At 44.4% G+C, this 13,408-nt stretch overlaps 1 protein-coding gene across 5 annotated transcripts in view; it reads right to left on the reverse strand.

Moving 5' to 3' along the window:
- USP2 (ubiquitin specific peptidase 2) overlaps positions 1-13,408 on the reverse strand; it is a 280,374-nt gene that overhangs the window by 154,330 nt on the left and 112,636 nt on the right. For all 5 annotated transcript variants that reach the window (XM_086956774.1, XM_086956771.1, XM_086956772.1 and 2 more), the window contains one exon: positions 10,101-10,851. In XM_086956774.1, coding sequence (XP_086812900.1) covers positions 10,101-10,808 — 708 coding nt within the window. In that variant the 5' untranslated portion in view covers positions 10,809-10,851. The remainder of the gene's footprint in view (positions 1-10,100; positions 10,852-13,408) is intronic.

Consider the following 13,408-nt stretch of genomic DNA (forward strand, 5'->3'; position numbering starts at 1 on the left):
CACACCTTTTTCATTAGAACACTGAGGGTTCCCCACCTTTGTCATCAGAACACTGAGGGTCTTACTTCTTTTGTTAATGGAACACTGAGGGTTCCCCATCTTTGGTTAATAGAACACTGAAGGTTCCCCATCTTTGGTTAATAGAACACTGAAGGTTCCCCATCTTTGGTTAATAGAACACTGAGGGTTCCCCACCTTTGTCATTAGAACACTGAGGGTCTTACTTCTTTTGTTAATGGAACACTGAGGGTTCCCCATCTTTGGTTAATAGAACACTGAAGGTTCCCCATCTTTGGTTAATAGAACACTGAAGGTTCCCCATCTTTGGTTAATAGAACACTGAGAGTTCCACACCTTCTGATAATAGAACACCGAGGGTCTCAACTATTTTGTTAATAGAACACCAAGGGTTCCCCATCTTTTGTTAATAGAACACTGAAGATTCCGCACCTTTTGTTAATAGAACACTGAGGGTCTCCTTTTTTCTTTCAAATCTTTATTCTATCCATATACAAACAGATCATTAAAGCACAAGTTCATTAGTCAATTAGCAATGAATAAGTTAAATAAAAACCCATCAACAGTTTTTTTAAAAAAGAACCTCATTATACTTTTTAAGTGCCTTGGTAAAACGAGAATTATCTGTACAATTCAATCACTGATTATTAAAATTCATAGTTGTAAACCCCTGGCCCTTCTATTTCTCAAACAGGTCCACAAAAAAGATGCTACTGCATAACAGACACAAGGATTCAGGAGAGCTTTAAAAAAATATAGTGCCACTCTGATTGATGAACATTTCTTTCCCCTTATGATTGGAAGGAGGAACCCTTTTCTTTCAATGCAATAAAACTTGCACAAAAGGACCACATTCAAATCTGATTGGGGTGAATGATTGTCACAGGGGCAGGGGGCTAAATCGCAATGCTTAAACCTTTTTTTTCTGGAAACCCAAACATCAAAAGGATTAAGTTCAGGCGAAAACGCAGTAAGATAAATCGGGGCTAAGCTACTGTGACATGGGAAAGGTAGCAATAACCTTCCTCCATTCTTGGTGGAGTTTGGTTATAAGCTGCGAGAGCCTGGGAATGCCTATTCCTTTCCCTGCGGTCGCAATTTGCCTTTTCTCAATAAAGGTCAACTCGTTTCCCTTTGGATATCTTACTGCAAGATGTGGGCTCTCTGAAAAGTTCTCCTTGCCCTATTGCATTTAATTGCGACTCCACGTATATAAACCAGCCAATCCTGCTATGGCCCTCAAGACCCTGACAATCTCGAATTATATGTTGGGTTAAATTGACGATAACCCTTCGCCAAATCGAGTGCCACAGCAGAATGGGGGCCACTCTAATAGAGTCAAGCTAATATGGGAGGCAAAGTTCCAAATGAAAAATATAATTCACTGTTGAAGAACGTAGCGAAACCATTGATTTAAAAAATGAGTCTTCCACTATCTACAATTGATCAATTTGGGCCATTCCCCAAACTCCGGCCCTGCAGGCTGCAGCCGCCTTCACTTTAGCTAGATAGATGTTTTTGATAGTATCCAAAGGGCTGGTACCCAACTTTTGGGGAAAGCCCTTTATGGCTTGTAGACCTCTTTCCATACCCAATGATCTTGCTGCCATCAATTTATTCCAGGTGTGTTTGTTATCAAACAAAATACCAAGGTATGGAAAAGAGCCAACCACCTCAATTTCTTTTGATAATAGATGGCAATACGGGGGTTTTGCACCTCTGGGAGCTCCAGATATGATAATGAACGATTTAGATTAGTTCACTTTGAGGTCTAAAGTAGCCATAAAATAGACATAAGCGGATATAAGGCTATGGAGGGCTACCCCGGTCCTTGCAATTAGAACCGCGTCGTCGGTGTACGCCAGTATTGGCAGTGGGGTGTTGTCAAACTTCGGCACATCCAAGGAGAGACCAGACAGGGCTGCCTCCACCCCGTTAGTATAGATAGAAAAGAGAAACAGAGCGAAGACACAGCCCTGTCTGACTCCCCTCTCAATCTTAAAGGACCGTGTGCATTCTTCATTCCTGCCATACCGCACTGATCCTGTGGCAGTGACGTACAACTGGCGGATGAAACAAATAATCAGGGGATCAATCCCCATGCCCTCCATCATCAGCCATAACTTCAAATGGGGTACGCAGTCGAAGGCCGCTGTCAAATCCATAAAGGCCATATAAAGCCTGCCGCCCTTCCCTTGGCTTTCGTATACTTATCTATGCAGAGTGATAGGTTAAGACATTGATCGACTGTCCCCTTACCTTTCTGAAAACCATATTGGGCCTGCATTAGGATGTTATGATCTAGGGCCCAGTCCTCCAACCTAATTAGCAACAACCTGCCCATAAGTTTGGCGATTGTATCCAGAAGGGAGATGGGCCGATAATTCTTCGGTTCCCCATCTTTTGTTAATAGAACACTGAAGATTCCGCACCTTTTGTTAATAGTACACTAAGGGTTCCACACCTTTTGTTACTAGAGCACTGAATGTTCCCCATCTTTGGTTAATAGAATACTGAGGGTTCTACACATTTCTAAAAAAGAACACTAAGGGTCCCACACCATTTGTTAATAGAATACTGAAGGTTCCCCATCTTTGGTTACTAGAACACTGAGGGTTCTACACCTTCTGTTAATAGAACACTGAGGGTCTCAACTCTTTTGTTAATAGAACACTGAGTGTTCCATGCCTTTTGTTAATAGAACACTGAATGTTCCCCATCTTTGGTTAATAGAATACCGGGGGTCCCACACCTTTTTTTTATAGAACACAAAGGGTCCCACACCATTTGTTAATAGAATACTGAAGGTTCCCCATCTTTGGTTAATAGAATACTGAGGGTTCTACACATTTTTAAAAAAGAACACTAAGGGTCCCACACCATTTGTTAATAGAATACTGAAGGTTCCCCATCTTTGGTTACTAGAAGACTGAGGGTTCTACACCTTCTGTTAATAGAACACTGAGGGTCTCAACTCTTTTGTTAATAGAACACTGAGTGTTCCATGCCTTTTGTTAATAGAACACTGAATGTTCCCCATCTTTGGTTAATAGAATACCGAGGGTCCCACACCTTTTTTTATAGAACACAAAGGGTCCCACACCATTTGTTAATAGAATACTGAAGGTTCCCCATCTTTGGTTAATAGAATACTGAGGGTTCTACACATTTTTAAAAAAGAACACTAAGGGTCCCACACCATTTGTTAATAGAATACTGAAGGTTCCCCATCTTTGGTTACTAAAACACTAAGGGTTCTACACCTTCTGTTAATAGAACACTGAGGGTCTCAACTCTTTTATTAATAGAACACTGAGAGTTCCACTCCTTTTGTTAATAGAACACTAAGGGTTCTACACCTTCTGTTAATAGAACACTGAGGGTCTCAACTCTTTTATTAATAGAACACTGAGAGTTCCACTCCTTTTGTTAATAGAACACTGAGGGTTCTACTCCTTTTGCTACTAGAACACTGAGGGTTCCACAACTTTTGTTAATAGAGCACTGCGGGTTCTACACCTTGTGTTAATAGAACTCTGAGTGTTCCACACCTTCTGCTAATAGAACACTGAGGGTCTCACATATTTTGTTAAGAGAACCCTGAGTGTTCCCCATCTTTTGTTAATTGGACACTAAGGGTTCCACAACTTTTGTTCATGAAGCAATGAGAGTTCCACGCCTTTTGTTAATGGTACAATGTGGCTTCCACGCCGTGTATTAACAGAGCAATGAGGGTTCTGCATCTTTCGGTAACTGAGTAGTGAGGTTTCCATAACTTTCATTAAGGGTATACTGTGGCTTCCATGCCTTTTGTTAACAGAACCATAAAAGAATAATTGAGTGGTAAGTTTTCTAAAACTTTCATTAATGGTGCAGTGAGGCTGCCATACATTGCTTTATTCGGCCAGTGATGCTTCCACAATTTTAAACTAAGGAAACAGTCAAGCTTAGCATTGTTCATTAGTAGAGTTTGAGGCTTCGAATACTTCTGTTCATGGAGCAGTGAAGCTTCAGTGCCTTTCGTTAAAAGGACAGTGATGCATCAGCATGTTTTGTTAATGGAACTGTGAGGATTCCACACTTTCTATTATTGGAACAGTGATGCCACCATACCATTGTTCAAGGGAACAGCGAGGCTTCCATAGTTTTAGTTAAAGGAACAGTGAGGCTTGAATATAATTTGTTTCTGAATGTCTTTACTCCCATTATGCTTATATTAGGTATCTGTTACTGGCAGCCATGTAAGGGAGGGGTCAACCACACTAACCTGTCAGATGTGGCCGCCCTAGATTGATCAAATCAGAACCAGTCCTGGAAATGAAGTACATCGCACATCTGTCCGAGCCTCTGTGCCTCCTGGGCCAGCGCACATAAGTAGGATAAACCATCTTGTCAATATTGAAGAGTTCAGGAACACTAACTCCAGCTGGTCATGCTGCACAGCTAGTTGAGCCAGATGGGAGGACTGCAACCAGCTAGTATGGAATGTGATGATTTGTTGCCACAGTTGTTCACATAGAAGTTCTCCACATGTGGAGAAGTGTGGCTCAATGGTTAGAGCAGCAGACCCTGATGCAGAGGTCTAGCCCGGGACCAGGGTTCAATTCCCGCCTCGGCGGGTTTTGGGTTCAATTTCCTTGGACCTGCTAATTCTCGCCTCGGTGCCTATTCTAATCATGGGTCCCACGCTGCAACTCTGGGCAATAGCTTGCTTAATCTCCACAACGGCCCCAACAGCGCTAGGATGCCTGGCTTTCACCCTGGGGGTGCCCAGGTTTGGGCAATTCACAGGGAGAGGCCAGGAAGGGTTCCTCAGCGGTATGCTTACAGCACCTTGATGCCACGTCTGGGGTGATACGTGCGCTATACAAGCAACACTACATTTACATTTACATATAAGGGAATCTAGTTAACCTGGTGACCGTGAATCTGGCCAGCACAAACTCGTTCTAAAACAACAGTCCGCTTTGTTACCACCCCTAGCTTCCAGCCTGGGGTATCACGTACTTTAAAACCAACATCATGCAATTCATTACAGATATGACCGTAACTTGGCCGCCACCGGTGAATCCAACATACGTAGATATCCGGCCGGTCAAAGCAAAATGATTTTGAAAGTATAGAGAGTTAACCCATGTTGACTACCTCTCAGTCCCTTGATATTGGTCCACCCACTGGAGTAAAACAAATAATAATGGAGAAATCACTTACTTCATTTTGGTTGCAAACGGGTCATCATGAAAGCTTTGAGCATGTTGAGACCACTTATGCAAGTGAGATCTCTTTTTCTTATGTATATGCGATTGATCGGTGACATTCACCCTGATGTTAAGGTTTCTCAAAGATGGCTGCATCCCTATCAGAAGTTCAAAGGGTACCCAACAAAATTTCTATGTAGCATGAACCAGTTGAAAATAAGAACAATGATTTGTGGTTGGACTAAAAGGGGGCCCGTAGACTGGCAAGATCCAGTAAGTAGCATCAGTCTTTCCAAGGTTTAATTTGCAAGCATAATAAAATCCAAAATCTCATCTCCACAAGCAGTCATTGTGTGGCCGCGATGGGGGCCATCCACGACGAATGCTACATCATTGGTATGTTATTATATGACCGCAAGTGGACCGATCCGCTGAAGGGTGGGGCATGCGTATTCTGCAAATCATAAGACAAAATACTCCAAATATTTGCCGCCAGAGGGGACATCCCTTGATGGATATTCCTCCTGATAGTCGGGAATGGCTTGGGAGTAGCAGCATTAACACAGTTCTGATCACTGGGATTTGAAAACAAAATGTATACCTAGTTTAATATTATTTTCCATACATGTTCAACAACACCCAAACTTGTTGTCGTTTGACCTCCTCAAATGTATTTTGAGAAATCCAACCTGATAGAAGGAAGTAGCCGGGCGTGGCGGATTTAAGAGAGGCATGGCCACAGGATTTGATATCTCCGTCAAGTCTGGTGTCAATTTCCCAGACATTCACATCATTATCCAAGGAAATTTCCATTTGACCCGATCTAGTGCCGATTCTGAAGCACCAACTCCAGGGCTGTTTTTCACCAGTGTGCATGCGCTCAGGTACAGATCAAAGATTTTGTTTTTGATATTCCTGAGGAAACAATCTTATCCATCTTGAAAGGTTGAATACATTTACTGCTCAGTCTTGGTGGGGAAATTATGGGATACTTTAATCTGCGGTCTTGAAATTTGCAGATTTGGGATTCTGGCAAGTGGTGACTGAATATTTCGATTCTATTACAATCTAACGCTAATTAGGTTTTATGTGACCACCTGGCTGGCACCAAGTCTGGCATTACTATGTTTCATGGGGTGCAAATAAGACACAGGCACCTCTATTGGGTTTAACATTTGTTTGATCTCTGGAGGAGATAGGCCTTGAGTTGTGGGACAATTATTGCCTTTGCAAATTCAGAAAAGTACATAAACTTGTGCTGCGAAGGGAAGAGAGGATATTTACCTTAAGATTAATGGATTCCATAGCTGATTGAAAACAAGCATGCCATAGGTTGCAGCACTAACAGGGCTGCAGGTATTCATAGCTATACTCTGCAAGTCTGAGCTCACTGTGATGTTCCTCGAGTGTGCTTCATGCAGGGCAAGACACTGGGCAAGCACACACTTTAAAGGGCCTGAAGTTGTCACGCTGTACAATTTTCACATTACAGTAACTGTAGAACACATTAATGAAGCAAGATATGGGGCAGTTTTTAATGTGTTTAATATATCAAGACTATACGTTCCCACTGCTTTCTAAGCCATGCTTATCACTAAATTATTTTGCTTTGAAATGCACAATTTGTCAATCTTTTTTCAATTTTTGTTCTTGGGAGGACAACCCACCCTAGAGAACCCACCTGTATTAAGCTTTCCCGCGTCTCTCGCTACATAAAAGTCATACCCAGCTTTTACTCCCCACCACTTTCAAATGTCACCAGCCACAACTGACATAGGGTAGACATATATACTTTATGTTCATGATGCTCACTTGCAGGTTCAGTATCATGGGTTGCAAGGATGCAATCAGGGGTCATAAAACACAACCAAGGACAGCAGAGCCCAACATCCCCCACCCTGGTGATACCTAATTGACGTCCAGAATCTGCACACATTTTTGAAGAGCAAAGACACAAAGTACAGTACTCTGAAAAAGTTTTGCAATAAATATAAATAAATCTGCGTTTATCCTCAAAGGAGTCTGCTGAAGTAAATATTCCATATTGTTTTCCACAATAAAAGGCACATCACCATAAATCTTATGTGATTCTTTCTTCTCATAGGGCAGGCACTGGTATATCACACTTGATGTTCACAGGAGCTTATCCCTTTTCGTCAATTCTGCTGTTTTGTAGAACTTCACAAAACCCAGTAAATGATAAACACAGGAAAAAGGTATTCTTGCCAAGCGATTCTGAGAACATTGGCTCCTGTAGTCACCCCACTCCTGCGCCGCCAGTCCTCAAGTACCAAAAATTCATGAATAAAAAATGGTCCAAAATGGTGCTCTTGCTGTCCTCACATAGCTCTTTTTCTCGTATCTATGCCAGAGTGGGGCTTTTAAAGCATCGCAAATTGGGCACATGGTTCATGAGTGGACGCTGCACACTCCTCACAAAGTAGGGTTCTTCTAATTACTATAGACCCTCCAAAATATTGACCTGAAACAATATGGTAGGCACAGGGCCGGACTGGGAACCAAAACCGGCCCTGGCAAAGTGCTCGCCGTCCCCCTTCGGTGGGGGGTTAGGGTGCCGCCAAGATCTTTGCCAGGGCTGGTTTTCTGCCGAATTTGTTACAGGGACGAATTTGCAGCTAAGCTGTAAAAACGGCCCTGTAACAAAAACGGCCCCCATGGGCCCAAAACCGGCCCCCACCCGCGCGGCGCACCGGGGGATTGCCCGGTGCCCACTACGGCCTGTCCGCCCCTAGGTGGGCAGAATATTGAAGGACAACATATTGAAAGAAAATTGAATATAGGGAGTATAGATTTAATATTCCTAGCTCCACATCTACACACATTGATACATTGAGGATATAAATATATTATATATATATATATATATATATATATACACACACACACACATACACACACACACAACATACATACACAGGATCACTATATGTGGAGTTAGGTATAGAAAATCCGTACATACTTGTCGATATTTGAGTTTCAATATTTTGAGACCTAGCGCTCTCTGCTGTTTGTCGCTAGGAAGTACTGAGCTGAGTGGAAGCGTGATTGTTTCTTCCATAAATCACTTCTAGGCATCGGCCGACCAGAACCAGTAAGAGGCAGGGCAACATTTGGCCCCACTAACGGAAGGGAAGAAAATACCTCACATTGATTTTAGAACATGGTAGCAACAAAAACCTTGCACTGGCCTGGGGGAAGAAGCAAATTACACAGGAGTGTTTCCTTCAGAAGTAAAACTTGTGAGAAGCAGAGGGCGGTTTACAGCATTCAGCATGGTCAGTAACCCCCGGCCTTCCAAATCAAGCATATCATCAGCACAACTTTTATAGGTAGATCATCATCACTTGTGGAGTCAGAAGGGGTACCATCTCTTTTCATACTGTACCGCTGTGTGGGAACCTGGGGGCGCCTATTTGTATTATCAGGTGTAGTGCAAGAGGTTATTTTAATTTAATTCCATCTCTTCTGGTTAAAGAGGTGTGGACTGTTTGAAAGTGTCACTTGTACCCTTGTCCTGTGATCAACAATTTGAGCACAAGCGCATCCCTAGTGAGCCATCCCAGTGTCACAAAGTGTTTCTTCGTTTTTCGTCTGTGGATAAGATGGGCAATGCCACCTCCACTCCTTGGTTTACAATTAAGAAGACCTTTCTACCTACCACACTATGGTACATAGAGACCACCCTCCTGAGTCTTGGGATTAAAAACATTCCCTCACAATCTAAACATTGGAAATGGAACCCCCTTCACGCCTGTCATCTCCGAATAAAGAACGTACCTGCTTCTCTTTTGTGGTTTAAGACACTGTGAAATACCTCATGCCTTGAAATGTGGAACCTCGTCCCCACACCACAGAATGAAGACCCCATTGACCCAAAACTAAGGAACATTCTTGCATGTCACACAACTTGGGATACAACCCTCATCGCCCAAATCTTGCAACCAGGAACTTTCAACCTTGTCACACACCTTGAGATGTGGGAATTACCCTCATAAGCCAGACCCTGGGACACCGAACGTCCTGTCACGCTCCACACCTTGTAATGAAGCCCCTCTTGCATATCTTCAATGTTAAGACGTGCAATTTTATTTCACGTCCCACTCCTTGGCGAGTGGAACCTCCAGTCTTGTTGCAAGCTTTAGGCTGAAGACCCTTTCTTTTTAAACATTGAAATTAAGGACATTTTGTTATGCTCATCCTATTAGAATGAGCAACCCCTACTGCAGGAAGGAAACCCCGTACTAGCACCGGGGGTCCTCTCAACAAGGAGCTTATTCAACCATCTTTTTTGTTTTACAAGTCCAGAATGCTATGCTCTTCTGACTCACACAAGAGACACAGCACCACCCATATTCCACTAATGAATCCGGACCTTCCATACCATGCTTGTTGATCTATTACTTTTACATGAGCCTCTACCCCTGAAGAATACATTCAGATTACATGCTGGTATATGGTTACAACCGTTTAGACATACTCCTTGGATGAAACCCTACAAGGACTCTACCGTACATAGCAACGTAAGCTCTGCCCTCTACTGTCGATAACAAGACCCACTCTGGCGTCTTTTCCAGCTCAAGCAGGAAGACTTTAGGATAGGCTCCCATTTGCAGTCCAAGAAATCCACAATCCTCTTCCATTCCTAACGCCCTTAAAGAGCTGGCTTTTCCCCACTGAACTGATTACCCGACACACGCCCAAGGCTAAATCTGGTTAAACATGTACTACCATGCCAAGTTTTGCTAATTGTGTTTGTTACTCTAGAATGTGTGTACCACACCCAAGAACACATGCCGCCAAAAATAAAACCTTGTTACAGCTCACTGTTTTATTCAATTGAAGACAAAACTCATGGGCACTTACCGTCCTGTCCTTGGCAGATGATTCGGCCAGTGCATCAGATTTTTCCCAGCTACCGCCCGGCCGAGTGCCTTGTTGCACGGTCGAGTTGGTACTCTCTGAGGCTAAGTTGCGAGGCAAGCTGTAGCTGCCTGTGCTCCTCTTGAGGTAAGTGTCCGAATAGTCTGTCCGGTTGATGTTCCGGTAGGAGTTAGGCAAGGTGTCTGGTTCCAGGCGGCTGCGGTGCAGGAGAGGACTCCTGTTGACCCCAGAATAGTAAGTGTCTGATGTATGGAGACCGGCCAGATCATGAGCCAGCTCAGACTGACTGGAGGACTTCCTTCGGTTAAGAGGTGCCAACGAGGATGTAGATGAGTGGAGATAGTTTGAATTGGGGTTGGTGTGGTAGCCATAGGAGTGTCCTGTACCAGTCAGCCCACTGCTATGGGTCTTGAGCGGTACGCGGTATTGGCTTTCACTGCGCCTTGTGTAGTCCACACGAGGGAGAGTCCTTCCGCGGTCCAGCTCAGATGGTGATGGGGAGGACTGGTACGTGGAGATACGCGGTGTGCTGCTGCTGTAGCTGCTCGACAGTCCGGGTTTGTAGGTGAGCTTTTCCCGCTCGACATATGAGGAGGTGAGGTTGCTGCCGTATGACGACAGACCGCCATAGCTGCCCTTGGTGTAGGCCTCGCCGGTATAGCGCTTCACTGTGGCGGATATGTGGCTCATAGTGCCAGCCGGAAGTCAGGGGGAGCCGCAAAAGGCACATGGGCTGGAAAAGAAGGTGAAATGGGTAGGTTAGCAAAGTACGTGGAAACAGGTCAAAGGCAAATAGCAGAGGGCAGATAATACAAAGACCTGCAGGGAGACAATGGGTAGGCTTTAGCAGGGTGCTCTAAGACACCGCCTGCAGACAGCACAGTAGCAGGTCAGCAAAAGCTTCTCCTGCAAACAGCACACACAAAGAACCGTGGGCATGTGTAACCAGCACACTGGAGGACTGGGCCTATAACTGCTCCGCCAAACAGCGACAGGATGTTGGTGCCTGTCTGACGCACACACAGGTTCAGCAACATTTTTTGTAACTACCGCGTTGCCTGGTGTTATGTAAACACCCTATGCCTCCCTCGTGCTGGGCCACGACGATTACATGAGCAGGGCTGTGATGTAAGTGGAAGAGCACGGACGGCGTCCCCACACTTTAAAAAAAGAAACGCCTTCGTTTCTTTAGCTCAAGGCACAGGAAGACGGGAAGGTGCCCCCCAATTTTTAGCCCAGCAGTGCACCTCCTCTTCTCGAGTGCCAATGGCATGTGTAATCGTGTGCACTCGCATACATGTTCAATGTAACCATATGAGCTGACTTGAAACCCTCCCAAACAGCACTTGAACACCGCCCCCCGCCCCCACCCCGCCTGTCCTTTCAGACTGCCAATGACTCTATAAGGGGTGCCTTTATTCTAAGTACTTTGCCAAAACAAATATATTTATTCGTTGGCAATGTTCTTGGAAGGGAACATGACAAGTTGATGATGTTGGAATCTGAACTTGTCACGTGCAGTTCATATACAGAGCTCTGCCTTCAGAGTTTAACCCACTCAGCTTTATTAAAACATGCATGCTAGGTTTCAGCGTCACGATCTAACAAATGGGAGACCTAGGGCAAAACAGAAAATGAGATGCATAAGCAAATTCCTAGCTAGGTGACAGGGCACATTTTACTTTACGTGATCACGTAGGACATTAGATTCATAAGATCGGAAAAGAGGTGCAGTGTCATTTATGTCAGGTGTACACTAAGGTTGTACTATCACTTCCTGTGACATAATTTCCTGTGGTGCCATGGCACGCTGTGCATGCTGGTCTACCAACTTATTATGTTTTGGGGGAATTTGTGCCCAGTATATGATAGAGACTGAAGTCTAAAGCATTCCTGGATAATCCTAAAGTGGGGTTGGGGCCTAGCCGGAGATGGGAGTGTATCGCATATAAATAAATCAATTAATCATCTGATAATGCATATGTTAAAACTGAGAAGGACAACAATAACATAGTCTGAATATCTGAATTCGTTTGAACAGAAAAGAAGAGGAAAAAAGGTAAACTTTTCAATAAAGGTTACACTTAAAGGCAAATAACCATGCAAGACAGCATATACTTTATTATTCTGCTACTATTTAGTTAATTCTTTAGACAGTCATGGACCCCCTGAGTTGGTGAATTCCTTCTCGACTTCATTGTCACTTGTGTGATACCTTATAAGAGACAGTGGCAAAATCTCCAAATGTATTTCCACATAGGCTCCGAAAGGTGAGTCGGGTGGAACAGAGTCAGTCAGCAGGGGTTGTTGGCAAACACTGATATATCTATGGGCCATAAGAATCTCCCCAACCCCCTCGGTCTGGACATTCACGGACTTTCCCACAGGTCCTACTATCAACGCAATAGTTCTACTTTAGATGGTTCAAAAGCAGGCTCTGTGCTCCATGGTCGAAAGTATGACGGAATTAAGTATGCATTTTTCACGCATGCCATAGGAACCCTGTCTTTTGAACGAATGCGTCTTTAGCAGGCATTTGTTCTGCACGCAAGTCGTTTTAACGACTTGCCTAAGGGGGGCGCTGGATAATGGAATAGTTTAATTTACTATTCTAACTCCAGTCTGCACAACAGTAGGGAAGGTGTTGGACTTTAATTCCAACACCACTCCACAATTGCGCCCCCTCCCCAAAGCCGGTCATTGTAACTACTTGGTTGCAGAACGATTGTGTGCTAAAGATGCATTTGTTCTGTTGCCAGCGCTGGGAAGGCACAGCGTGATTCCGGGCACAGCGTGATTCCGGCTTAGTCCTAAAAGTCGTTTCCCCATGGTCTGTACAGGATGGCTCTGGCCACTGGAATTATGCGACTCTCTGACCAAAGCATTTTCAGGGCAGGGCTGGCTATAGCGGGCACCGGCGTTTCCCTGGTAGGCCGCTAGGGTGGGGGCTGGGTTTGGGCCCCTGGGGTGCCATTTTTGTTACCAGGGGTCGGCAATATCGGCCCCCTGTAACAAAAATCGGCCCTCGCACACTGCTCAGCTGCACTCCCCCTCACCCCAGGAGGGGGGGGGGGGGGGGGCTGGGGGGGGGTTGGCTAAGCAGTTTGCCAGGGCCGGTTTCTGTTTCCAGTCCGGCCCTGAGCATTTTCCATATAATCACAGTCCTCCACTTGTCAAGTAATCTAACAACTGATTATTAATTTACAGATTTTGCAAAAATATTAGTTTTTAGCTCAAAAGTTACTAAAACGCTGCCACACATGTTGCTGCATGGGCAAAGGTCCTATTTA

The sequence above is a fragment of the Lissotriton vulgaris genome, chromosome 2_1 (assembly GCF_964263255.1).
Source record: "Lissotriton vulgaris chromosome 2_1, aLisVul1.2, whole genome shotgun sequence".
Classification (NCBI taxonomy): domain Eukaryota; kingdom Metazoa; phylum Chordata; class Amphibia; order Caudata; family Salamandridae; genus Lissotriton; species Lissotriton vulgaris.